We start from the raw sequence: 25,786 nt of genomic DNA, 5'->3' as shown, positions 1-25,786 counted from the left end.
ACTGGTGAGAACTGCAACAAAGGTATTCTCAGACTGCTTTTTGATGCTGGGCCTCCTGAAAATCTCCAAGCTTTTGCTACCACCCCCTCTTCTCTTACCAGGGCCTAGTGGTAAGATGCCCCTCGCAGGCGCATCCTCTGGCCTCACTTCCTCCAGCTCTGTCCAAACCCTCCTTCTGAACAGAGACGCTCCCTAACCAGCCTGTGTCCAAGAGCCGCCACCCACCTCATCCCGGGTGTTCCTTCTCCTGTCATTCATCACCGCCTGACACTCTATCAGGTTTATACAGTGTCTGGAGCGTAAGCTTCATGAGTGCAGGGTGTGTTTCCTACTCAGGGCTATGCCCTGTACACCTAAGACAAGGCCGGCACATAGTAGCTGCTCAATACACACTGGCTGTTGAACTGGCGTCTCTTCATCACTAAAATGGAATGAGGTGTCACAGGACGGGCCCCAGAATAAACAAGATGACGTGTGTGGGAGGAGGCGCAGGGGGTGCCATCACGGGGAGCACTCCCCAGGGGTGAGGAGGGAAGGAGGAAGCCAGATTTTATCACACGCTCCGGCAGGTGCTTTCCACTGCGTGGACACTGCGTGCATCTGCACAAGAACACTTCAGAGATTCCTACGCCCATCTGACAGGGGCTGAGAGCCCAGCCCAAGATTACGGCCTGTCAGCGGCCAGCCCGGGGTTCAAACCTAGGCCTGGGTGACTCCAAGACCAGGTGCTTCCCACTACCTTCTGCAGCCTCCTGAGGTGGTCCTGCAAGAGGGTCAGAGGGATTCCACCGTGACAGCCTCTCACGCAACTTGCAATTCACAAAGCAGAGCGGTACAGAAGTGCTGAATTATGCTCATCTGTTTGGGAGAACGTCCCACTCTCACTGGAACACTGGTGACTGCAGACCCCCGTGCCAGCCACTGCCATTTCTACCCATCCTGGATGCTTGTGAAACAGACAAGAGGCTGGCAGCGTGGAAGTTTCTATGAGCCGCCCCCGCCCTCCTCGGCGGGCCTGGAGGACATGCACAGGTCCCGGGTAACAGGGCGGCAGTGCACGCCTCACTCTCCAGCACGGCAGCTCCTCTTCCTATGAGGTTCCTGCAGGGGTGGGGGACCCAGGGGTCTCAGCAGGGTGCTCGGCGCCTCACACTGATGGAGTGTGAGGAGAGACACAGAGAAGATCCCAGAGGGGGGTGCAGGCTCCATGAGGCAGGGACCCAGGCTGTCTGGTCCTTCACTGGAGCCCCAGGGCCCAGACCACTGTCTGGCAGATGCCCAGTCAAATACTTGTTCAGTGAGTGCGCAGAGGGACGGGCTGTGATGAGAGATGGGCTGTGGGGATTTAACGTTATGGGGAAACCAGTACTGCTTGAGGCGAGTTATGCTATGTCTCACCGCTTCCTTAACCTGAAATCAGCAAGGGCGTCTGAGGTCTGGGAGAAACACGGTCCTCACCTGGAAAACTGCCTCAGCTTGGCTTCTATGCTCCGATGCCTCATGCACATCCTGGTTAAGGCCGAGCCAATCTCCCTGGTACCACCTGGAAAAGCAACAGAAGCAAACATGAGGGACAGGAGACAAGTAGGACTCACTGAGGTCCTTAAAGAGACAATGAAAGAATTACAAAACTGGCCAGATTTCACCATGTCATAAAACCCAAGCCACGGTCTTTCAGACTTCTCACCCGGCTTGTGTACACAGACGTAAACATCTACGTATGGCTACATATCTTGAAATCATCATCAAAACAAAAGCTACCTTTACTATATACGATACCCTCTAATATTTTCTACTGTTTTTTTTGGTTTTTAGATGCTGATTGTGACCCAGAAGTTGATTTTACAACCCACTCATGGGTCTGAAAAATACCTCTCAAGGAAAATGATTAAAACAGTATCTGATATAGTATCTGATATCTAGGGGAAAGCTGTAGTTTTGTTTTATTTTTTCCACTTCTGGCAAAATAATCCTCTTAGCATTACTCAGAACCACCAATGAAGCCACTCCATAAAGCCACATATTCTAGAATACAAGTAACGTAGAGAAGAGCAGGGCTAAAGCAAGACGAAAGAGCAGGGTATGTTTTTTGATGGGTTTGGGTAACGCCAGAGAGAGAAGTCCTCAAACGCAGCAAATGTCGAGTAAACGGAAATACAGCTTAGTGCTCCTGAAATTCTTGTCATACTTTTCCCTTCAGGCACACCCTTTTCTAAGATTATTTTTGAAGTTCCCTTCCTTCCTCCCCTTAGAAACAATGCTTAAATCAGCATTTACTTGGGCGTGGAGGAGGGGGAAGTAGACTGTATCTGCAGATGGTCACTCTGCACTAAGCACTGGAAAGCACAATTATAAATGTTATGAAAACACTGGGGCTCATGAAATCGGAGGGAAAAGGGTCCCCAAAACCACTGTGTTTTTTTAAATTTAATTTCTTTTACAGACAAGGCCTTCAAGGGGAAGCACAGGAATTTATGGCAGGTTTAACCAAATCAAGTTAATAGGAAAAAAATTCCCTCCCCTATTAGTACTTGTGACATTATTATGGGCTGTATTTTCCACTCTGCCTTCTCTCCTAGAAATGCCAGTGCGCTGCTTCACTTCCACCTGTTTTCCATTTTATTCTGCAAAACGATCAGGTTTCCAGAACCAAAAAATAAATAATGGTGATACATATTTAATATTTCTATATTTTATTTTAGTCTGAAAAGAAGCCTTCTGGAGCAATTCTTCCATTCTTCTAAAACAGGGTTTCTCAATCTGAACCCGATTGACACATAGGGGCAGGACGATTCTTTGTTAGGGGGCCGTCCTTTGCGTTGTAGGATGGTTTGCCGCATCCCTGGCCTCAGCCTACCAAAAGCCAGTAGCAGCCCCCCAGCCTGTGATATCCAAAAATGTTTCCAGACAGTACCAAGGGCTCCCTGGGGAGCAAACTCTCCCCCAGTTGAGAAGCACTTCTGTAAAAGAAACTGAGTAAGAATGAAAGGTCATCTGAGGCTGACTTACTAAATGGCCAGAAGTGTAAAATGTTGCCCTAGAGTTCCTGGCACCTGCCAGGAGTTAGTGACCACCGGAGCCTCACCATCTACACTGTAGCTTGCACCTCTCCACCCGGGAAAACCAGTAGAGGGCGCTGTTTTCACATGAGCCACTTGCCTTCTGGGCTCATTTCAGGTTCTCAAGCCTTTATTGCTTATAAGCAAGGACGAGGAACACTTAATCCGCAGGGAAATACCTCTTATTTTTCCTGGGCCTTCATTTAATTAAAAGTTAATAGCCCGGCCATGCAAGGAAACGGGCACACTCATTCCCAGCTGGTAAGAGTGTAAACCAGCACTTTGCTGGAGGAAAAGTTGGCAGCATTTATCAAGAAATGCCTTAAAAACAAGCCCCCTCTTTGACCCAGCAATTCTACTCCTAGAAATGTTACCAGAGGAAACAATTAAGGGTGAGAACAAATCTTTACCTATGAGGACAGTCACGGAAATGTTGCTTACGGCAGTAAAAACTGGAAATAACATCTCATTCTAGGGAGCAGGTTGAATAGACCCTAGGACACAGCCACACAACGGACGAGCATGCAGTCACCCGAAGTGCTGGAGAGCGACGGTCAGGTCCCAGGAAGTGAGTCGTTTGTAGACACCTGAGGATGTGCTGGGCCCTGGGATGAGTGCTTTGCACACGTGAGCTCATTTAATCCTCCCAACAAGCCCAGGTGTGCTGGTGTTACTATCATCCCAGACAGGAAGAAAGCCTTCCATAATTTGGCCAACGTCACCCTGCTAGTAAGTGGGATTCTATCCCAGGCCACATCTACGGAGTCCATGCATGTAACCACTCAGCACATGGCACTTACTACAGACAAAGGGAGAAGGGAAAGGGCAGAGCCCAAAACACTCCGCTGAGCTAACCTAACTACACACTCTTATGGATGTTGAGGCTTTACGGTCCAGCTCTCAAATTTTTGTTCCTGAGCCTAGAACTGTTGAATTGGCACCACGGGAGCTAAGCTCCAATCTTTGCTAAGCTGTTAACACAGAGCTAAGTGACCGAGAGCTGCTTCGTCGATTACCCATGAGTTTGAGTCTCCTCAAAATAAAATTCTGCAGTTGGAAAAGATCACCTCAAAGCTCAGCTCCCTAACCCCATCTCTCTGCTCCCGACTTCTGTCAGCTTCCCAGATATTTTCACACATTGCCACTGGTCATTTATCATCCCCAGGAAAGCCCTAGGCTTCCCAGAGACAGCTGAGCTGTGGGATGAGAACAAGCAGTTTCTCAACATGCTGTGTGCAACCCACCACCGTGCTCTGCAGCACAGGGCTTCCTGCGACAGAAGGAAATGAAGAACCAGAGCAAACTCCCAAATCGCAGTGTCTCTGTCCAAGTGGCACGAGGGCAGGAGACAGGCAGCTGACATCCTCCGTGGACCCCAGGACCCAACCATTAGAATTTGCTGCTGATCTCAGCCACGCAGGGCCCTCTAAAAATAGCTCCATCCATGGATGTGCTTCACAGGGTCTTCTGCTCTTCCTGACCCCTTGGCTAAGAACTAAAACAAACAAAAAAAATCAGCAGGTTTGAAAAAGCTTCAGAGGGAGCTGGCTTTAGTTACAGTGCCAGAGCCGACATCGGGAAGAGCTCTGAGCTGACAGAGAGAATATTTATGGAGTCAAACGACTGCGATGTACTCTGCAGTTTGCGAGTAAGGACAAGGTCTTACTTGTTTCCCGTTTTCCCTGCACCCAGCACTGGTACAGACTGAAGAAACCAACGTGGACCACTTGGAGAGCACTTTTTTGCTATACCTGGAGGTGGAGCAAGGGACTGGGTTTGTCTTTCGTTTAACACATAAATATTTGTGTATCATCTTTGGCACACAACAGAAGACTCAGAATGAGTACAAGATCCTTATTATCTTACAAAAGGTCTATGCTGATTCAAGGTCAGCCTGGAGAAACAATGGTGTATTGGTTTTTTTTTCATTGCAGTATAGTTGACTTACAATGTGTTAGTTTCTGGTGTACAGCAAAGTGATTCATATCTATATATTCTTTTTCAGATTCTTCTCCATTATAGGTTATTACAAGATATTGAATGTAGATCCCTGTGCTATACAGTAGGACCCTGTTGTGTATCTAATTTTCTATTGTTGCTGTAATAAATTATCACAAACTTAAATTTTAATTTTAAATATATTAAATTTAAATTTATCAATATTTTAATTTAAAGCAGCACACGGCTATTATCTTACAGTTCTGGAAATTGGAAGTCCAAAATCAATTTCACCAGGCTAAAATCAAGGTGTCAGGAGGGCATCGTTCGTCTGGAGGCCCAGAGAATCTGTGTCCTTGCCTCTTCCAGCTTCTACCGGCTGCCTGCACTCCTTGGCTCCTGGCACCTTCCCCCACCTTCAAAGTCAGTGTTGTCACAACTTCAGTCTTCTCTAACCTCTGCTTCTGTCCTCACATCTTCTCTGACTCTGATCCTCCTTCCTCCTTCTTATAAGACTCTTGTGCTGTACTGGACCCACCTTAATAATCCAAGATAATCTCCCCCATCTCAAGACCCTTAGCTGAATCTTATCTGCAAAGCCCCTTTTGTCACGTACAGTAACATATTCACAGGTTCTGGGGTTGAGGATGCGGGTGTTTGGGGGGGGCATTATTCTGCCTACCAAAGATGAATAGGAGTTGTTAATTTGGGGAGACGGCAGGGGGCACTATGGTCCACTCTCCAGAGTCCATCTATTCCTCCCCAGAGGATTAATCAGGGCCAATGATCTAATGCCATCCCCTTTGGCAGTGGCTGGTTCAAGGATGAGACAAAGATGGAGAGGTTGATGGGGAGGCCTTTGGGGAAAATGTCCCTATGTCCCTGATCTTTTATTTTTTTTAATAAATTCATTTATTTATTTATTTTTGGCTGTGTTGGATCTTCGTTGCTGCACATGGGCTTCAGTAGTTGTGGCACACAGGCTCAGTAGTTGCGGCACACGGGCTCTACAGCGCGGGCTCAGTAGTTGTGGCGCACAGGCTTAGTTGCTCTGCGGCATGTGGGATCTTCCCGGACCAGGGCTCAAACCCACGTGCCCTGCATTGGAAGGAGGATTCTTAACCACTGCACCACCAGGGAAGTCCCAAAAATGTTCCTGATCTTAAGAGCAACACACCGAAGAGACCCCACAGGTCATGAACTGGAAGCAGGCTGCCCAGCTGCTGTGGTCAGCCAGCTTTCTGGCCTTGGGGACACCTGCCTTAGGAGGAGGCCCGTCCTGTGGACAAAACACAGAAGGAGCCCGAGTCTCCAGTGACCTCGCTGGGCTGCCAAATTAACACAGCGGGGAGCCTGCTCTCCTGGACCTGGGGCTCCTGTTTTGCAAATTCACACATCTTATTTTTAAAGCAACTTTGATTTGGTTCTCTCTTTTGCCAGTTTAAAGAAGACGGAAGGGAGCAACAGCCTCGTGCTTCCTCACAGCACCAGGAACTACCCCGTGGCTAAAAGAAATACTAAGTCCGTCACTCGCTGCTGAGAGAGGCACAGATACTTTATGGCAAAAATCTTCATTCTTTTCAGTGTGATACATGTTAAGAACTTTCTCCCGTAACAAGCAAAGGTTTTTATGATAAATTAGTACAAAATCAGCTGACGATCAAAACTGGGGGATCTGCAAAGGAGATGATCAGTGGAAAGAAAGAAGTAAAAAGCCTAGAGGTTAGACTATCAAAGTATGAACATGGGGGCAGAATACGATGAGTTTTGCACATGAAGACACAAATTCCACAAACATTTATTCAGTATTGTATTAGTTTCCTAGGGCTGCTGTAACAAAGTACCCCAAACTGGTTGGTTTAAAACAACCAAAATTTACTGTCTCACCATTCTGGAGGTTAGAAGTCCCAAAACCAAGGTGTCGGCAGGGCCCTGCTCCCTCTGAAAGCTGCAGGGGAAGAATTCTTCCCTGCCTCTCCCTAGCTCTGGTGGTTGCTGGCAATCCACAGCTGGTAGATGCGTCACTCCAGTCTCTGCGTCTGTCTACACATGGCAATTTCCCTGTGTGTCTGTCTTCACGTGAGACATATGTGAAGGCATTCTCCTCTCTGCCTGTATCTGTGTCCAAATTTCTTTCTTCTTATAAAGACACCAGCTGTATTGGATTAGGGCCTACCCTAAGGACCTCATGTTAACTTGATTACACCTGCAAAGACTTTATGTCCAACTGAGGTCACATTCACAGGTACCGGGAGTTAGAATGCAAGGTGTCTTTTTGGGGGGAATACAACACACCCCATAGTAAGTATCTACCATACAACAAGGATTAAAGTCATTCCAAAGATGACAAAGACCTAGCCCTGGAGGGGCTCACAGACTGGCTGGGGGATTGCTGTGAAATGGTGCAGGGGATGTGACTGTTGCAGCAACCCTATGACATAGGTACTGTTGTCTGCATCTTACAAATGGAAAAAACTGAGGCTCTGCATGGTTAACTGGCTGAGGGCCACAGAACTGGTAAGCGGTAGAGCTAAGATCCAAGTCCTGCTTTTACGGATACCGAAAAGCTCTCTCCCACCATGACAAGCTGGAGGCATTCCCCACCGAGGACAAAGAGACACATTAAAGTCCCAAACATAATACAAACCTTTTAATGCCTATTGGGGGAGGATACAGGCAGTGGGGGGATAAGGAGAGGAAAGCCACTGACCCACTGTTCCCTCCCCCCAAAAGCCTGACATGGCTACACCCTCCAGACTGCCACCTGCCACAGTGGCTTTGCAGACAGAGGCGGGCCGGTGGCATCCATCAAGTGGCATCGCCCATCCCTCCATGCTGCCTCACTTGCAGGTGGCGTCCATCTCCCCACACAGCGGAGGACTAATGGACAGGCCATCCTGGGGTTTACAGTGTGCAGGTGGTGAACGAGGCTTGAAAAGCTGTTCTTTCAGGCTCGGCTTCTGCTGCAGGAGGGGTCAGGGCTGGAGGAAGCGAGGTGTAAGAAGTGCCCAGGTGGAAGCGCATGGCTACGGTAAGGTGCTGTGCATCTTGGCCACCCCTCTGAGCGCCGATGTTGTTAGGAGGCTAATTAAGCATCAGATGGCACCCCTGGGACGGGAAAGTGCTCTCTGAGACCTCTGCAGGGGAGAGGGTCACAGGGACAGGCCCACCCAGGGCAGGTCCTGACCTCAGCACTGCTGACATTTTGGACCAGATCCGTCTTTGCTGAGGGAGCTGTCCTGGGTACTGGAGGATGTTTTGGTTAGCCCTCCCCCGCGCAAGTCAAGTCGACCAGGAATGTCTCCAGACATTGTCAATCGTCCCCTGGGTGCAAAATCGTCCCCGTTGCGAAGCACTGGCCTAGAGGAACATGTGTCCACCCACGAGGAGGGTCGCTGACTCCGGGCCGGACCTCGGGAAGCCTCAGCTGACACACTCCACTGTCACGGCAGCTGCTATGCGAGCTATTAGCTGGCTGCCCACCCCCAGCTTCACAGCCTCAGACAGGCAACTCCTGTCCCCACAATGAAGAAAAGATTCCACTTGCCACTAGAGACACACTGATTTCAGAATACGAAATTGACATTCCCCACAAAGTCAAAAGGCACAAACTCCCTCACCCACAGACTTAGGGACACAGGAATTCAACCAGAGGCAGGATGTGTTCAAGTCCAGAATATAAGAATACCCAAAGGATTACGAAAGAGCCCAAAGCCCACGGCAGGCAGAATCTAAGCACAGAAGTCCCACCATCTGTATGGTTAGGAGAACTCTGTGAGGCCAACAAGAGGCAGGGGAGTAAGACACTGACCTCAAACCACTCAATGGCTTGTGACTTCTTCCTGGACACCAGCCAGCCATGCACTGTCAGCCCCAAAGCGTCTCTGAAAATCTGTGACTCTGGACACCAAACAGGCACCAAGCACACCTAACCTGACAGGCACTCCCTCTCTGTGGATACGTGAGACTGCTTGCTGCACCCAGTTGTTTATAAGTTTAAAAGCTCTGGGGCTTCCCTGGTGGCGCAGTGGTTGGGAGTCCGCCTGCCGATGCAGGGGACGCGGGTTCGTGCCCCCGTCCGGGAGGATCCCACGTGCCGTGGGGCGGCTGGGCCTGCGTGCCATGGCCGCTGGGCCTGCGTGTCCGGAGCCTGTGCTCCGCAACGGGGGAGGCCACAACAGTGGACGCCCCTGTACCGCAAAAAAAAAAAAAAAAAGTTCTAAGAGAGGTGGCCATGTTCCCAGGCACATAACCACCAAACATACCGAACATCAAATACAACTGTAGGTTGCCCCGTGACATAGTTTTATCAGAAATCTTTTTCCAAAACATATGTTTATCCACACCCAATCTTACCTGTTGAGGTGTAAGTGGGCCCCCTCGCCTGTCCACTGACCCCCAAAAGAGTCCTGGGGGCACCTTAGCAGCCGTATCCCACCCTCTCTCTCCTCCGTGCCACACACCTGGGTGACAGGCAGGCCCTAAGCAGCCTGCAAGCCGCAGAGCGTCCAAAGCAGCCGCCTTCCCACTGTGGCTGATTTGGAGTCTTAGCACAAACTCCTTGGCATCTCCCGAATTAGCATGAGGGTCAGGAGGAAAAGCAGTAGAGCCAAAGGGTTAAGAGCTTGGCTCTGAAATCAGACAACGTGGATTCAAAGCCCAGCTCCCCCATTCGCCAACTGCGTGACCTTGGGAAGGGTCTAACTTGCTTAGATTCAAATGTTGATGACTGTGCTCCAAAAAAATGGTTATGCCAATTGGTGTTTCATGTCATCTTTGTTGCATATAAATACCACATCCCAAATGCATCATCTGTAATTTCCAGTTGGGGCTTCTTGTGAAACAGTCTGAGGTATCCTAGATTTTGGTTTTGTTTTGTTTTACGATATTTGTCGCCGATCTTTTACAACTGCCTCATCCATATTTAATTTGATGGCAATATATATATATTTTAAAAAGTAACTTACTTTTATCTTTCTAAACATTCCACTTATTCTGCAGAAACAACCAATCTTGATTTTCACACTCCTATCCCAAAGATTTATGTACCTTATAATTAAATAATGTAATGACATACAATTGGCATATACAGGTTTGGGAACACACACAACTGACCCTTGGTTAAGCTGACAGCTCAGGCAGAAGAAGTGTGTGGACACAGAGTGAAGCCTACTTAGCTTCGAGCTTGTTGCAGGCAGGGGTTGGTATATATATATATATGTATATATATATATATATATATATATTTTTTTTTTTTTTTTTTTTGCGGTACGCGGGCCTCTCACTGTTGTGGCCTCCCCCGTTGCAGAGCACAGGCTCCGGACGCGCAGGCTCAGCGGCCATGGGTCACGGGCCCAGCCGCTCCGCGGCATGTGGGATCTTCCCGGACCGGGGCACGAACCCGCGTCCCCTGCAGCGGCAGGTGGACTCTCAACCACTGTGCCACCAGGGAAGCCCAAGGGGGTTGGTATATTTTATAGAGAAAATAAAGAGCCCTGGTTACATCGATGGGCCAATTAAGTAGGGCTTTGATGTAGCAATAATCAGCCAAGTCCTACAAAAGGGCGAAGGCCAGAGTAATTAACTCAGGCCTGGTTGGAGTGTCCATCCACAGTGATGCGTTAGCCAGCGTGTGACAGCCCTCACTTCTCCCACATGTAATATCGCCCTTCCCCGAGGAGCTAGCTAATGGGTACACAGAAGGCAAGGTAAGAGTCCAAAGGAACAAAGCCAGAATTGTTCCGCTGGGGCTCAGGGTGGGCCGACCCCAAATATGCCATACTGGCATATTGATTATTTTGAATTAAAGTTACTTAAGAAATGGCCAATGCAAGAGAGACACTCTGACCCTCCTTTCTGTCTCCCTGAAAGCAGGAAAGGCATCTCTCATGTGAAAGGTACCCTCCCTGCATCTGAAAAGTAGAAGGACACCCTTTTGGCCAGAGAGGGGGAATGCGGTCCAAGAAACCTTGTTACTCCTTTCATTTACTACACCAAAACCAAACTCTGTTTAGACTCTTCCCTAATTGGGCACACAAAACCTACATTTCTTTGTCCTGTCAATTTCTTACAAATTTATCGGGTTTTTTTGTCTAAAAAGTCTCAAAGTTGCCTGCTCTGGCCCTTTTGTTGGTCCCATTTCTATGAGACCTCCATGCACATGAATTAAAATGTGTATCTTTTTCTCCTGCTAATCTGTCTTGGGTCAATGTTATTATTAGTGCAGCTACAAGAACTCAAGATAAGTAGAGGGGGCACCTTCCGCCTCTTTGACAGTTCCTTCTTCCCTAACATCTTCGAAGACCAAAGGCCAAGAAGGAGTAAGTCCAGAGGGCCCGCCGGGGAAGGATCTCCTCCTTACCAGCAGTTATGCACCAACCAAGTGGTCACTGGATGGAACTCAAAGCTGTAGCGCTGAGAGGTTCACGGTCAAGCAACTGCAGTGAGCCCATCTCTCGGTGGCCCCCACCTTCCTGGCTAACCAGCTTAAAGGTGCCCCCAGCCCGAGATCTCTCTTCGTTGTTTATTTTCATGTCACAAAGCTCAAGACCGTTGTGTCAGCAGCCTCCTGCTAACAAAGAATGGAAAGGAAAGTTCCTATGGAATCCAGGAGCACTTCCGCAATGACCTGCGTCAGGCTGTGGGTTCAGCAAACAAGGAAAGAATGTCTCACTCTCCTTCCTCTCAAGCCCCTGCTCTCAGAGCCCAGAACCCTGAAATGTCAGGTGTCTTTTCACCTTGACGGCAGGCAAGAGGGCTGCCTGGGCTGCGCATCACAGGAGCCACATCTGCGTGTAGCAGCCGCCACTCTGGCCGGCCTGGCGGGCACACCATCTGCCAGCCTGGGGGGTGCCGGGGGCCCCCACGGTTCCACAACCGCCACGCCAGCGTCACGCCTGACGGTGAAGCCAGTGTGCTCGGGGATGCTTTCATTTCACAAGCTTAAGTGCTGGTACACAGGCTGCGAAAGGCAGAGTGAGAGAGTCTCAAAGTGGCACCTGGATGTGAGGCTGAATTCTAAGAATAAAGAAGGGAACTCAATTCTGATGTCCGAAGAGGCTCAACCATTACACCCAGCTAACAAAGACCACACTTTTCCCAAATGTTCAGTCCAAGGGACCGAGTCCAAAAGGCCATTAGATGGACCCCTACAGTGAGACCAACAACAGGGTCAGCAGGGAGGCCTCAGGCACTCCAGGCAGGGAACCAGCAGGACCTCAGGTGGAGGCTGGCACACTTGCTTGAGGTTCTAGGCAGCGGATCTTCCAGGTGACCTCCAGGCTGGATTAGATGAGCCCCCTTTACCGCTGTAAGAAAAATGATCTTATGGCAGCTGGGATGCTGGAGGAGGGACAAGGGGCGTTCCTATATTCCACAAACACTACTGTGTTCGACGCTACTGTGGTCTGACTCTTGGACTGTCAGCAGAGGAGACAACCCCTGCCCTCCTGGGATGCAGCTCATCTAAACTCGGAAGCCACAGATTTCAGGGTGACCTTAGGGCTGGGAGGTGCCTCTGAAAACTCACGAGGCCAACAATCCAGTGGTTCCTTACTGCTCGGCACCCAACGCTTGCCTTTAACGAGCAGAGAAGCTCCGGATGCCCCCCCAGGAGTCCCTCACTCACTGCCGTTCCTCTTGCTCAGGGAAATGCATCCGTGTCCTTCACTGCGTCCCTGTGAGAAGGCTGGTTCCCGTCGGGGGCACTGTCATTTTCATTAAAGGTCTAAGCAGGCACTCAGGGTGTTAAGAATATCAAAAAACCAAACTGTTTCTTCTGGCTTCCTCAGCATTTTATTTTTATTCTTGGGCACAGACAGATGGACAGCGGAGAGGTGGCATCATTTAATGCCCTGTATCTGTTTGACTGCAGGGAGGGAAGGGAAAGGGACAAACAACTAGTTCCTGGTATTACGAGTTACCATACAGACCATCTATCATTTATATCGGCCACTCAGTAGAGACACTGGTCATCCATAAATCACTGAAGAGTATCCAGATACCTCATGCTAGTCCTTAAAATCGTTTCAATACGATCCAAACACTTCTGTATGTGCTATTTAAATCACCGAAACATTCTTGCAACAAATACACAATCTGATTTCAAGGAAACGAACGAATGTGAAACATGAGTAACATTTTAAGCAGTGGAAGGATCTGTCCCTTTGTCTTCAGAGGGTTACTTAGGACAAAAGTGGAAAAACTTAAAAGATTTTCAAAAATAAACCCGGAAAGCTCCTGGGCAAAGGAAGCCTGACTTCCCTTTTGCTACAATGGCAGTTCTAACCTGCTTCCATCCTCAAGGGAGAGAAAAACATGCAGAGTTTCCCGTTCAGAAACTACTCCTGGGCTACTGTACGTGGCTGAGGTGTGTGGGACAATCCCGCTGGTGTCCACGGGGCACCTAATACTGCGCATGCAGCAAATGCTGGGCACAGGTTTTGGGAAGACGCCCTTGTGCCCACACCCGGGGCGGAAGATACTGCAAACTGTCATCAGCTGACAATCTTTCAGCCAATCTCACACTTCCCAGCTTCTCCCACTTCACGACTTTTCAAAAAGCAGAGGAAACAAGAAAGAAAGAAAGAGAAAAAAAAAAAAACTACACACAGTTCCACCACCATCTGGTGGCTTCAGACCAGCAAGCACGAGATTCTGGCATGCACGATACTGGCAGCCACAAAGACCAATATTCCTCTCCTTATGTTGCTATTTCAAAAGCAAAGTGAGACTGGTAATATGGAAACACAAAAACACGGACACGCTCGCACTTCTAGGAAAAACCCTGGTAGGAGCAAAGGCATTCCGACAGGGACTCTTCCCCACCTTCATTTCTGATGGAATGGCGCCTGGTTGAAAAGTACTGCGGGAGTGTCACCTGGGAAATGCCGCCGGCTCCCCGACGTCTGCCACCATGAACTCCCGCTGCCAGGGTCTGCCTCTGCTGTATGGGTGCAGAAAGATGCTCCGGCTGGAGCCAGGCCTGAGCAACTCGAGGACGCCAACACGCGCCAGCAAAGCAGATGTGGGCTGATGTGCAAAGCCGCACATCGATTTCTTAACTCATGAAATTGAACTGTCAGGCAGATAAGATGCTCACAGCCACTGATCTGAGCATTACCTCCCAGGCGGCTTTCAGGGATAAATCTCAAGAGAGCTTGAGGAATATGGAAGCAGAGGAGGGCAGTTCGTGTTTTAGGGGTCAGAGTTAAGAGCCTGAGGCACCCATCTCCCCCAAAGGGCTGAGACCCCAGAAATGATGCCTCTTTAGCTACTCCTCTGGCTCTGCTTCTGTTGGTGACCCAGACCCCTCGTGACAGAGATTATCCTTAGGACAGTTTATCCTAAAACCTCCAGTATCTAGAGTCAGGTTACCCTTGTGTGTTGCTGGCCTAAGAGCTACTCTATTCTTTTAAGGGGCTTCTATACCTCCCTGAACTAAGCCAGAATGTGCTGGCTTTACCATCTCTCAGGAAGCAATCTTGCTGCTTTCCAAATTATTAAGAGTAGCTACCATTTACTGAGCGTTGGCAATCTAACAGGCACTTGTAAGCACACTGTATTCAATTTTTTAAATCTCATGATACTCCTTCCATAGGTATCATTGTAAGGTAAGGATTATTATCCTCATTTTACAGATGAGGACAAGGGTGCTCAGAGAAGTTATTAAGTAATTCGCCCACGGTTGCACAGGAGAATTCAGGATTTGCATCCAGGCCTGGGTCCACAGTTAGAACTTTTAACCATCTGTGAAGACATCTCATTGTTGCTAACATGTACCAACATATTTGGTGGATGAGAAGTTGGGTTTTTGCTCTCCAGCCCCATCCTGTGATTGAAGGAAAATAAAGACCCTGCCACCCAGACATCTGTGTTATCAGCCAGGCTCACACTGCCGCCACTTCAACTGTGTGTGAGCGGGCTGGTCTGCATGCAAGGCCCTGGGATCAGGTGGGCATGGGCTGTCTCAGCACGCCTCACCTCCTGCAAGCTTCCTGTGGCACTTGGGTGCTATTTATTCGTGCAGAGGACCCTTCCCTACTTGCCAGAAGAATCTTTCCCCAAATCACCCTTTCAGCTACTGACCCATCCCAGGAAGGGCCGCTGAAGTATCGTTTCCCAGAAACGGCCATCCCTGCTTAGCCGAATTCAGCATCCCTTGGTCTTCTACAAACACTGTGTTTCTCATAAAACAGCACATAAAGTGCATATCTTTGGACATAGTAGGTGCTCAACAAACCTAAGTGGGACCTGGCAGACAGGCCAAGCTTCAAGTTCTAGGCCCATAACACTGGCTCTTCCCAATTCTCTTAGTACATCTCCCTCCTCCCCATTCTTTTCTCCATCCCTACTCCACACCCCACCCATCCCTGTAATAAGGAACCCATCAGGAGAGGTTAAGATTTAAGATTTCAAGGGAAAAGTGGTTGCACTTAGGCCGAGACTACACCCGTGGCACTGGAAATGCAGTCAGAGTTCCCTTTTTAGCTAACTTTCTAGCCAAATTCACTTAAGATCATTCAAACAGACTTAATTACCATCCTAGTGTTTTCTTCCCCTCAGTTTCTATTTCGAGTCGTACCTTCCCCCAGCGGTTTCTGAATGAATGTTTGGATGGTTTCTGACCTAAGAGTAATTGAAACTCTAACCCTGGTACAGCCAACAGGAGGCTGACTCTTACAGCCAAACCGAGAAAGCAGGTCTAAGGCTCCAGGTGGCAAGAAAGCAGCACCGTGACGCAACCAACATGTCCTTAGGACCCTACAAGCCAGGCCAGCCCTGACCTCCCATCCTCCATCCAGGGTGCAAACTGGTTTTAGTTCCTAGTTCCCCAACTGAGTCTCAAGGTCAAGCAGTAGTAATGTGGGTCCAAAAACTATTCCTCTCCCTGATTCCCTGAGAACTCCACCGCCACGCAGACCGTGCCAGGTGAAATGCAGGTGGACCAGGTGCCCTGGACAGGGAGGACAGACACGTGGAACGTGACTGTTCACCGTGTTGCACGCCCATAGGACACGGGGGTTTTGCTGGGACAGGCTCCTGCTGGTGAAGCTTCCCCACCCCTTCCAGATGTCTTCCTGCCAACAGAGAAACGGCAACTCTGGGTCCAGAGAAAAGAAGAGGCTTTGGGAGCATCAGACAACGTTTGAGGGCAAAGTGGCTCAATGGAAGCTGACAGCGGGTCACAGAGTGGTCCTCGGTTCCCACTGGCCTCCATCCCTCCCCATGCCTGGTACAATAAGAAGCCTGCAGAGAACTCAGTATAAAAAGGTGGGCGTGGGGTTTCCCTGGTGGTGCAGTGGTTGAGAGTCCACCTGCCGATGCAGGGGACGCGAGTTCGTACCCCGGTCCGGGAAGATCTCACATGCTGCGGAGCGGCTGGGCCCGTGAGCCATGGCTGCTGAGCCTGTGCGTCCGGAGCCTGTGCTCCGCAATGGGAGAGGTCACAACGTGAGAGGCCCGCGTACTGGGAGAAAAAAAAAAAAAAAGGTCGGCGTGGAGTAATGTTTCTCCTCTGCCTTGCACAGGACTAGCAGCTCAAAGGCCTCCAGCACTGGCACTTAAGGATGGGATAATGGAGGGAAGGAGCGAATAAGGGGGCCAGATGATCACTAGCTCACCTCCCCGTTCCCATGCATATACACACGTCGTCACACTTGTAGCGCTGTCCTGGGTTTACTACTTCTTGGGCCTGTGTCCCCCATTGATAGGGGACTTCCAGTGACAGTTTCTGAACCACCCCTGAATTCCCAGTGTCTGGCAAGATACATGACCCATCTTTGACTCAATAGATATTTTGCAGATAAAGGAAACCAAAAAAGCAAAAAAAAAAAAAAAGAAAGAAAAGTTTAATAATTGGATAATATCCTGTTCTGAAGAGCTGAGCTAAATCCGAGCTCCCAGGAGAGGGCGCTAAGAGGTTCTTTTTGAGTATTAGACTCACCCCTGGATCCACTCTGCCATGATGTGAAGACAAAAGGGAACAGGGGTTCTGGATGGAAAAGCTGTGAATTCTGGGAGTCCTGCCTGGTTTAAGGTTCAATATCATCTAGGGAAAGAGCATCATATCTAAATGCTAATTTGATAAAGAATATTTAGACCAATGTTTGGCTATTCTGCCAACCTTTCAAATGAAATATTTGAGCACCTACTACATGCAAGCCGTTGAGGAATCGTAAGAGGGTGAGTCCTCTTCCAGGTAAGAGTGCACACAGAAGAAAAACAAGGAAGGCAAAACAAAGAATCGAGTCTTTTTGTTTTAAGATTCGGGGCTGATAATGGACCTCAAAAATCCCCATTAGGATGGAAGAGGGTCCATGAAAATGTTCACAATATTCCGAGCATATTTTTTTTTAGAAGATAATTACTAAGAATCTCAGGAAGCTTCAGATCCCCTTATATGCTGTTAGAAAAGCCTTTGCAGGAGCAGCTCTGTTGCCATGACAACAATCACTTGGCTGAGTATAAAGGAGGACGAGGGACCTACCAGATGGTATTCTCAACAGTCAGCCCTGAGATTTTTTGAAGCCACTTTCCAAAGGACCTTCAGCATCTCGGAGTTACAGAATTTACAAGCTGAATGAGACCTTAGGAGTAACCTAGTTTTAGCAAGTCACCGCAACTTCTCTTTTCTCACCCTTGCCTGAGTTGCCTAGACTCAGCTGAAACATCTCTAGGGCCAGAGACCGTACTCTGCCCCACGCTCATAGGAAGAGGGCAGGGAGCTCTCGACCCCCATAATCCTTAGAGTGGAGTGAGCATAGGTTTAGGAAGAGAGGGAGTCATTTGAAGAAACTTTCCCTCCCCAAGCAGAAGGTTTGGGTAAAGCATTCTGGCCTCTTTGGCAATGGCTGCCACCGCTCAATGAGTCTGAACAAAACAAGAACAGCCATGGAAGGTAGCTCCTCCCAGGTCTTAAGCACAGAGCTGGTTTCTAATTCCAGCCATCGAGTACTACCTGGAAATTCATAATTGTCACCTAAACAGAAAGAGTACCAAGGACCCTGGTGGTACTCGGTAAACCACTTAGGAGGCTGCATACGGCAAAAACATAACCACATGGCTTCTCTCCACCTGCTGTATACACAGCACACACGTGTGCGTGCACATACACACAAACCCACCACGATGTGCCTCTTTAGTCACCCTGCAGAGCATCATTGAGGGCGGCTTCTCCCAGGGCCCTGGTCATTTTTTGAGATGAATGCATGTGGACTCTTAGGTAACCCAGGGGGACACATTTATGTAGACCAGGATTGGGAGAAGAGGACAGGGTGAGCTGGGGGGATTGCAGGGTAAGTAATTCATAAAAGTGGGTGCAAGCCTTACTGAAGGGGAAAACCCACACCTCGCCCACATGTGCTGCTATGAGAAGCGGCACGGCCTGCAGAGGAGCCTTCCAGATCAAGCCAACGTGAAGAAGCGACCTCCAGGCATCTCCTGACACCACCCCCATCATGGTGAGGTACCAAGACAGCAGGTGCCCGGGAAGCTCTCCTAGGTGCCTGCTTCCATTCTGTCCGCAGCTTCCTTCAATTCACTGTGCCCTGCACCTCACCACTTCCCAGATGGCTCTGGACACCATCTGCATCTTCCAACAGACACTCTGGGCCAGTGCAGCGGTACCTGGGACCACCACCATGAAGCAAGCTTAATGGCTCATTTCATATGCGAAAGATCAGAAAAGTGTAAAGTGAAGAATCTATTTTTAAACTCCAGTGTACTTGGCGCCTTATAAAGAATTTCTACCATCCCAAAAGAAGACTTTGAAAAAATGAAAAAGATTTGCATGACCTACAGTACTCTCCTTGATACCAGACACCCAAGTGGGCTTATTTTCACAGGAACAAATTTGATATGAAGACAGAACCAATGAGCAGGGGTCTCCCCAAAAGGCTGCCATGCAGCCCCCCAGGGTTTGCCACCAACGTTTCCAATCTGGAACCCAGCACTCCTTCGGTGAAGAACCCAGCAAACCATCTTGCTAGTACTCCATCGGCAAACTTTTAAGTTTGAGGCAGGAATTAACTCCAGTAAGAATCCGTGTCGATTCTGTGAGCATCCCAGAGAGATGGCATTACACCACTCCAAACCAGTGGTGACAACTGGGGGAGACAAAGGCAGAGAGCGGCTCCCAACCAGAAGGCGGAGGAGAAAGAGGGTGGGACAGGCAGGCGTAGGCTCGTTCCTGGTGCAGAGAAAGAGCTGGCCCTCCCCCTCTGCGGGCCTGTCAGCAAAGTTTCCAGAGGACCACGCAGGGCCGCAGGAAATGGCACAGGCGGACAGCCATGAGGTAAGAATGGCTCTGTGTCCGGATGGCTGAAAAGACCAGCTCCCAGCCCTGGAGAGGCTGGTTTATTTTAGGAGACAATTACCAGTTATTACAAAGCTGAAACTGACCATTCAGGTAGAAGTCTTAGCATCGGGGATCTTCTGGTTCCAAGCAAGAAAACAGGAAAAGCTATGACATTTGAATGAGGCCAAGTATAAAGAGTGTGTCTGTGTGCATCTGTGTGTCTGGGTGTCTATGAGAGCCAGATACAGACACGAGTGAACCCAAGAGTAGGGACAGGTTAAGGCACCTGACAATACTAAACCACTAGGTTAACACAGAATTGTATTCAGCCCACAAACAAGCATTCAAAAGCAGATTAAGAGCTGCTTAAAAAAAGAGAGAAACTAAAGAAACCCAATTTTCTTATTTTTTAAGGTCAAAAGACTGAGACCCATCTGGTGGATTAATAAGCCCAGGACACCCACCAGCCAGCTGAGTGCCCCACCAGAGAAACAACCGAATCCCACATGCAGGCTATTTCTCTAATTTCTTTCTTCGGGAAACAGGGAGAAGGGAACCCTAGGGAACGTTTCTCTGGCCCTGGAGAGATGGCCTGTTACTGAACGCCTGAGACGGACAGTAACAGGCCCAGCCGAGCACGAATCTAGACGCAGGCCCCCGGGTACACCACCTCTCAGTTAGCGCAGGGCAAGCCAGCCAAGCAGCAGTGTCCCACCAAGGTTCAGAACTGGGTTCAGGTGTTGGACATCTCTCGTCACTGTTCCAGCTCTCCCTCCAACCAATGGTATAACCTTGGGTGATACCCACTCTGAACCTCAGTTTCCTCCTCAGACAGTACCTCCTCCACAGACCCACTGAGTGAGATAATCCAAGCAGGATGCTGAGCACCAGGCCCTGTGCGGACGGAGTTAAGTATATGCAACACGTACTTGCTAGTAACATTCAAAACTGCAGCTCTGGGCTTCCCTGGTGGCGCAGTGGTTGAGAGTCCGCCTGCCGATGCAGGGGACACGGGTTCGTGCCCCGGTCCGGGAAGATCCCACATGTTGCGGAGCGGCTGGGCCCGTGAGCCGTGGCCGCTGAGCCTGCGCGTCCGGAGCCTGTGCTCCGCAACGGGAGAGGCCACAACAGTGAGAGGCCCGCGTACCGCAATAAAAAAACAAAAACAAAACTGCAGCTCTGTTTCCAGACCTCTTCACTGCCTTTATGCGCACACAAGACTTCACAACTAAATCTGGTTTGGGATTTACATCTCACCTCATTCCAAAATGCATTTGAGTTTTCTGTTTAGTACCCCAACGGCAGCGAAAATTTGTGTTACGATCAATTAAGAGGAGGAGGTTACTGCCTTCAAAGACAGCCACAGGCCCTTCAAGCCTCTTGGGGCTGCTATATATGGCTGCACAGGCTGTGCACTGCACAACTCCAGGGGACACCATTCCCACAGACAATGAGTCGTGAGCATCCTGAAGTCTGGTTTCTATCCCAGTCAAGTCTGGAATGAGGTCTGGGTGGAATCTGAGTCATGGCACTGCCAGCTCTGCCATCCCCCATCCCACACCCTCTTCTTTCGTTTCGTCTCTTGGTAAGCTTTAAAATAGACTAATTCACTCTCAGCAAAGGGACAGCTCCCACCCCAGACAGCTGGAGGACAGAATGGGATGACGATTTACTACTGAAACCTGGTTTAAACAGAGGGTAGTACCGATGGCCCGCCCACATATGTTAAAAAAAACAAAAAGTCACACCTTAAATTCTCGGGAATTACTCAACTAAGAATGAGGTTGCAACACCCTTTTCCTCTCCTTTCTGGGTGGATGGGTAGATTTGTTTTCCTGATGTACAGAGGACCACTCATCTTTGCCCTCATTATGGGGCTGGAAAATCATCTCTGATTTCCAAACCAACAGCAGACTCACCAGCTGACTTCAACTTACCAAAGAGGTGCGTGTTCCAGAAAACTTTATAGTTCAGCTGTTTTGGAAATAGACATGATTTTTTTCCCCCAAAGAAGCAATGTCCTGAATGGTAATTATGTTGTCAGGGTAACTGACAAACTGAACCCCTTACATATCTAACCCAGGTACTACTGAATCTAAGTGTTTCTATCGGAAAAAAGTAGTCATTTTCAACTTGGGACATGGGTTTTAGTGGCAAAGAGAAAAGGGCAGAGAGAGAGAAAAGGAGGAGACTCCTGCATTTGAAAGGACGACACTTCCTGCACTTAATAAATACTCTACACCCACCACGCACAAAAAACCGCAATGAGTCAATAAAACAGTCCTTGCTCTAAAAAAAGCTCCCAAGCCTGTGGTACAAAACGACAGCTAAATAGGAATGGATGATCCAAGGTGATAAGGTTCCAGATTTGGGGAGTCAAGATGAGCTTGTCTAAGCTGAGACAGAAGGGCCCAGACAGGCTAAGACAGGATATTGGAGGGTCGGGAAGGTTGGGAAGATAGAGCATTCCAGACAGAGAGAAGAACATGTGCAAAGGCCAGACAGCAAGAGGGAACAGTGTGTGTCTGGGGGCCTCTAAGGAGTCCAAAGTGGCTACAGCATCACAGACATGAGGCTGGCTCAGAGGATGAGGCTGGAGGGAGAGGGCAGGCTTTGAAATGGTCTCAGCAATAAGGTCAAGCTTTGGGGGGTGGGTAACTTCACCCCAAGGCAAATGGGAGCCACAGAAAGGTTTAAAAGAAGGTGCATGGCCAAGAAGTGGAAGCAACCCATGTCTGCCCACAGATGATGGATAAACAAGATGTGGTATATACACACGATGGAATATAATTCAGCCTTTAAAAAGGAAGGAAATCCAGTGACATGCTACAAACATGGATGAACCTCGGGGGTATTACATCAAGTGAAGAAAGCCAGATACAAAAAGGCAAATACTATATGATTCTACATATATGAGGTGCCTCACGTGGTCAAGTTCATAGAGAAGAAAGTAGAATGGTGGTTCCCAGGGGCTGGGGGCAGGGGAAAATGGAGAATTGTTTAATGCGTATAGAGTCAGTTTGCAAGATGAAAAAGTTCTGGAGATCTGCTGCAGAACAACGTAGATATATTTAACACTACTGGACTGTATACTTTAAACGGTTAAGATGATAATTCATCAACTAATGTAAAAGTCAGGTGTGAATGGCAGAGGTCCCAGATGAAACGATCAGTCCTTGGCTATAGGCTTTTCTTTTTTCAAAAAAATAAAAAATAATAGTCACTCAAATCCATTTTAAGCTCTCTGATAGCAGGGACCGCCTCTCATGAAACAGGTGTCCACTGGCATTGGCAGGTGGAAGATCTGTGAATGAGATGCTCCTACAGGAAGTGCCTGCTTTCATGCCTGCCTGCAATGACCTACTTAAGCCCGGGTCGCTTCTGATAGATATACCCCACAACTCCTCTGTGCACTGAGTTAGTTATTTGTCTCCCCTCTCGCCTGTGTTCCTAATAGAAAGCCCAGTCCTTGGCCAGTGCCCCCGGAAGAACAGTGGTTCAAGGGCACAAGCACCAGAGTCAGAACTTGGTTCAAATCCCAGTTCCCCCAGTCCCTACCAGTCCTCACCTTCCCAAGCCTCAGCGTCCTCATCTCTAAAGTGAGGGGTAGGGCTTCCCTGGTGGCGCAGTGGTTGAGAGTCTGCCTGCCGATGCAGGGGACGCGGGTTCGTGCCCCAGTCTGGGAAGGTCCCACACGCCGCGGAGCAGCTGGGCCCGTGAGCCATGGCCGCTGAGCCTGCGCGTCCGGAGCCTGTGCTCCGCAACGGGAGAGGCCACAACAGTGAGAGGCCTGCGTACCGCAAAAAAAATAAAAAAAATTAAAAAAAATAAAGTGAGGGGTAACAGTACCAGGTTGTTGAGAGGACTCAGTGAGAAGGCACCTATGAGACACGGGGCCAAGCACACAGTCAGCACTAACATGGTGGCTGTTACTTGTAGAGTCCCTAACACTGTATCCAGCGCAATTAATAAAATTTTTTTTTTTAACGGTAATGTCCATTCAAAACTATTCAACAAAATGGCAGCTGTGGCTTCCAGGCCCAAGTGAAGCAGTGGCGGAAACTTTCAACAAATGCAACAGTCATACTTGGTTCACATGAATCATAACACTTCTTAAAAGCAGAGGAAGTGGCCCAGGGGGGCCCTCAGAAAAAATGAGCAGTAGCATGTGGACAAGCTAAAGGGCCCCTAAGTCCATCCGTCACTCCTCAGCAGTACAAATACACACTCAAAGCAGCTCTGCGAAAGGATATAATCAAACCTTAAGAAGGAAAGAAATCCTGACACAGGCTACGGCACGGGGGAACCTTGAAGACATTCTGCTGAGTGAAATAAGACGGTCACAAAAAGACAAATACTGTCTGCTTCTACTCACAGGAGGTGTCTAGGGTAATGCAAACCATGGAAACAGAATGTGGAAAAGCCAGGGGCTGGAGTTAGAAGAAAATAAGGAGCTGTCATCTAACGGGTATAGCTTCAATTTTGCAAGACGGGCAAGTGCTAGAGACTGGCTACACGACAGTGTGAATATACTTAACACTACTGAGCTGTACACTGAAAAATGGCATTTTTTAATATAAAGATGGAAATTGTTATATTATACGTGTTTCCCCACGATTAAAAGTTAAATGAAAAATTTCAAAGGATCGCAACAATCTCAGCTCAGATGGTTCTGAAGGAGGAACTGAGGCCAGCACAAGAATGTGATGCCGTGTCTGACCAGATCAGTCTGGTGGCCTTAGAACGAGTCACGCAGAATCACAGGGTGAACCAGCCCAGGCCCCAGGGCCTTTGAACCTGCAGGGTCCCCTGTCCCTCCTCAGTACCACACTTTCCCCTTTGCCACCATCAGAGGTGACAACATCAGGTCCTCACGGCTCTGGGCCACACGTGCCTCCAACCGAAACAGGAATGCAATTTCATGTTTGCAAATGCAGGGCACGGATCCACCAGACCAAATACGAAGAAACTCAGCGTACAAAGGAGCATGCAAACACTGTGCCGAGACTGTGTCAGAAGGCTCTGCACTGTCCTAGGCTTGAGTCTGCAACACGTGACTCCAGGGCAGTGAACTGCACACAGAGCCATGTTCATGTGCCTCTGGGCTGATTGGGAAGCTGGTGGAGGTTAAGAACACGGGCTCAGGCACCTTCTCAGTCTGTCTGTGTTGCTGCTGCTGCCACTGCTGCAAGTGTGCTTGGTCTTGAGCAGTAAAAACACACCATCAGCATCGCTCCGTTACGTGGGCTTAGCCCACCGATATGCCTCAGTATGTCCTGACATCCTGCCCACATGCCAGCGCTGGACACGGGAGGTATAGAAACAAGTAAGGCCATCCCTGCTGCCAAGAGTCTGTGGTCTCATAAGAGCGTTAGATACGTAAGCTAGTGGGCACCTGTTCCTCACAGGTACTATGATGCACTAGAGAGACATGAAAGGAAGAAGATGGAATAAATGGATCCGGTGAGCACCCCTCCCCCTGCCAATCCTCTAACACTCCCTTTCTGAGTCTGAAGTGATTGCTGCTGCTGCTAATACCTGGGAGAGAATTAAACTCTTTCTCAATTCACCCCTCGAGCAATAAGGCATTTTGCTGTTGAAATCTTGATTGCTTTTTCATTTCAGATTTTGAGCTCCTTTAGGAAAACAGGGATTGATTAGCAAACAATCAGATTAACTCGCAGAAATCCACACCTAAGGACTAGCATTTCATCGGCTCTCTGCCTGCAGCAAATCCTAAAGTTTTTCCAATCAGGATTATGTAAGTAGGCGGCCCACAGCTGGAAAGGCACTCTCTGCTCAGAGTGAGGGCAGGGTGTCTCCTTCAAGCCTTCAAAGTCCGTGCCTAATGTTCTTCCCAGGATTCCTTCCCAGAACACTGGTGGCAAAAAGATGCTTTGCAGGAGGCCTGGGCATCCAGTAAGGGCTTCCTCCCTGCTGTGAGAGGTAGTGATGTGGCTGCCACGCAGCCTAGAATCATCGGGAGACCAGCAGCTGCCGCCACGAGGTAGGGGTCCCGTGCCTCTCCCTTCCATTTGCAGGAGAACAAGTACCCACCAGAGGGCCAGTAGGGTCCCAGAGAGTCCCCACGCAGGTCGGGAGGGAGCAGACATTCAGGCGCAAATGCCATTAACTCCCTGAACCCACTTATTTAAATTTTCCTGGCCAGTCAATGATAGAAGACCTAAAATTCAGTTCTTCTACTCCTTAGGAATGAGAGAACCAGGGGAGCTGGGAGGATCCTTGAAAAACCATCTGGTACTTCAGAAGGGATCTTGCCTGAACCAGAGGTTTGCAGAAGAGTACCTTTTAAGCAGCAAAATGCTATTTAGATTCGAGATGTTTCAATGGAGAAAAGAGGTCCAGCTCTGGCCGGAGCGGGTGGGGACGTGCAAGGGTTCTTTGCAGACACCATTCTCCACCCCAAGGGCCTGGGCACCCTCCAAGAGCGCACCCACCTGACAATGCCACTGAAAACCAGAGCATACCCGAA

General features: G+C 49.0%; 1 protein-coding gene across 7 annotated transcripts in view; it reads right to left on the bottom strand.

The window, feature by feature from the left end:
• MTSS1 (MTSS I-BAR domain containing 1) overlaps nucleotides 1-25,786 on the bottom strand; it is a 163,008-nt gene that overhangs the window by 35,534 nt on the left and 101,688 nt on the right. For all 7 annotated transcript variants that reach the window (XM_029222971.1, XM_029222970.1, XM_029222972.1 and 4 more), the window contains exon 4: nucleotides 1,459-1,543. In XM_029222971.1, the coding sequence (XP_029078804.1) occupies nucleotides 1,459-1,543 (85 nt within the window). The remainder of the gene's footprint in view (nucleotides 1-1,458; nucleotides 1,544-25,786) is intronic.

Source organism: Monodon monoceros, unplaced genomic scaffold (assembly GCF_005190385.1).
Source record: "Monodon monoceros isolate NGI ecotype Baffin Bay Population unplaced genomic scaffold, NGI_Narwhal_1 Super_Scaffold_14, whole genome shotgun sequence".
NCBI classification, from domain to species: Eukaryota; Metazoa; Chordata; class Mammalia; order Artiodactyla; family Monodontidae; genus Monodon; species Monodon monoceros.
This window is presented reverse-complemented; position numbering and strand designations above follow the sequence as displayed.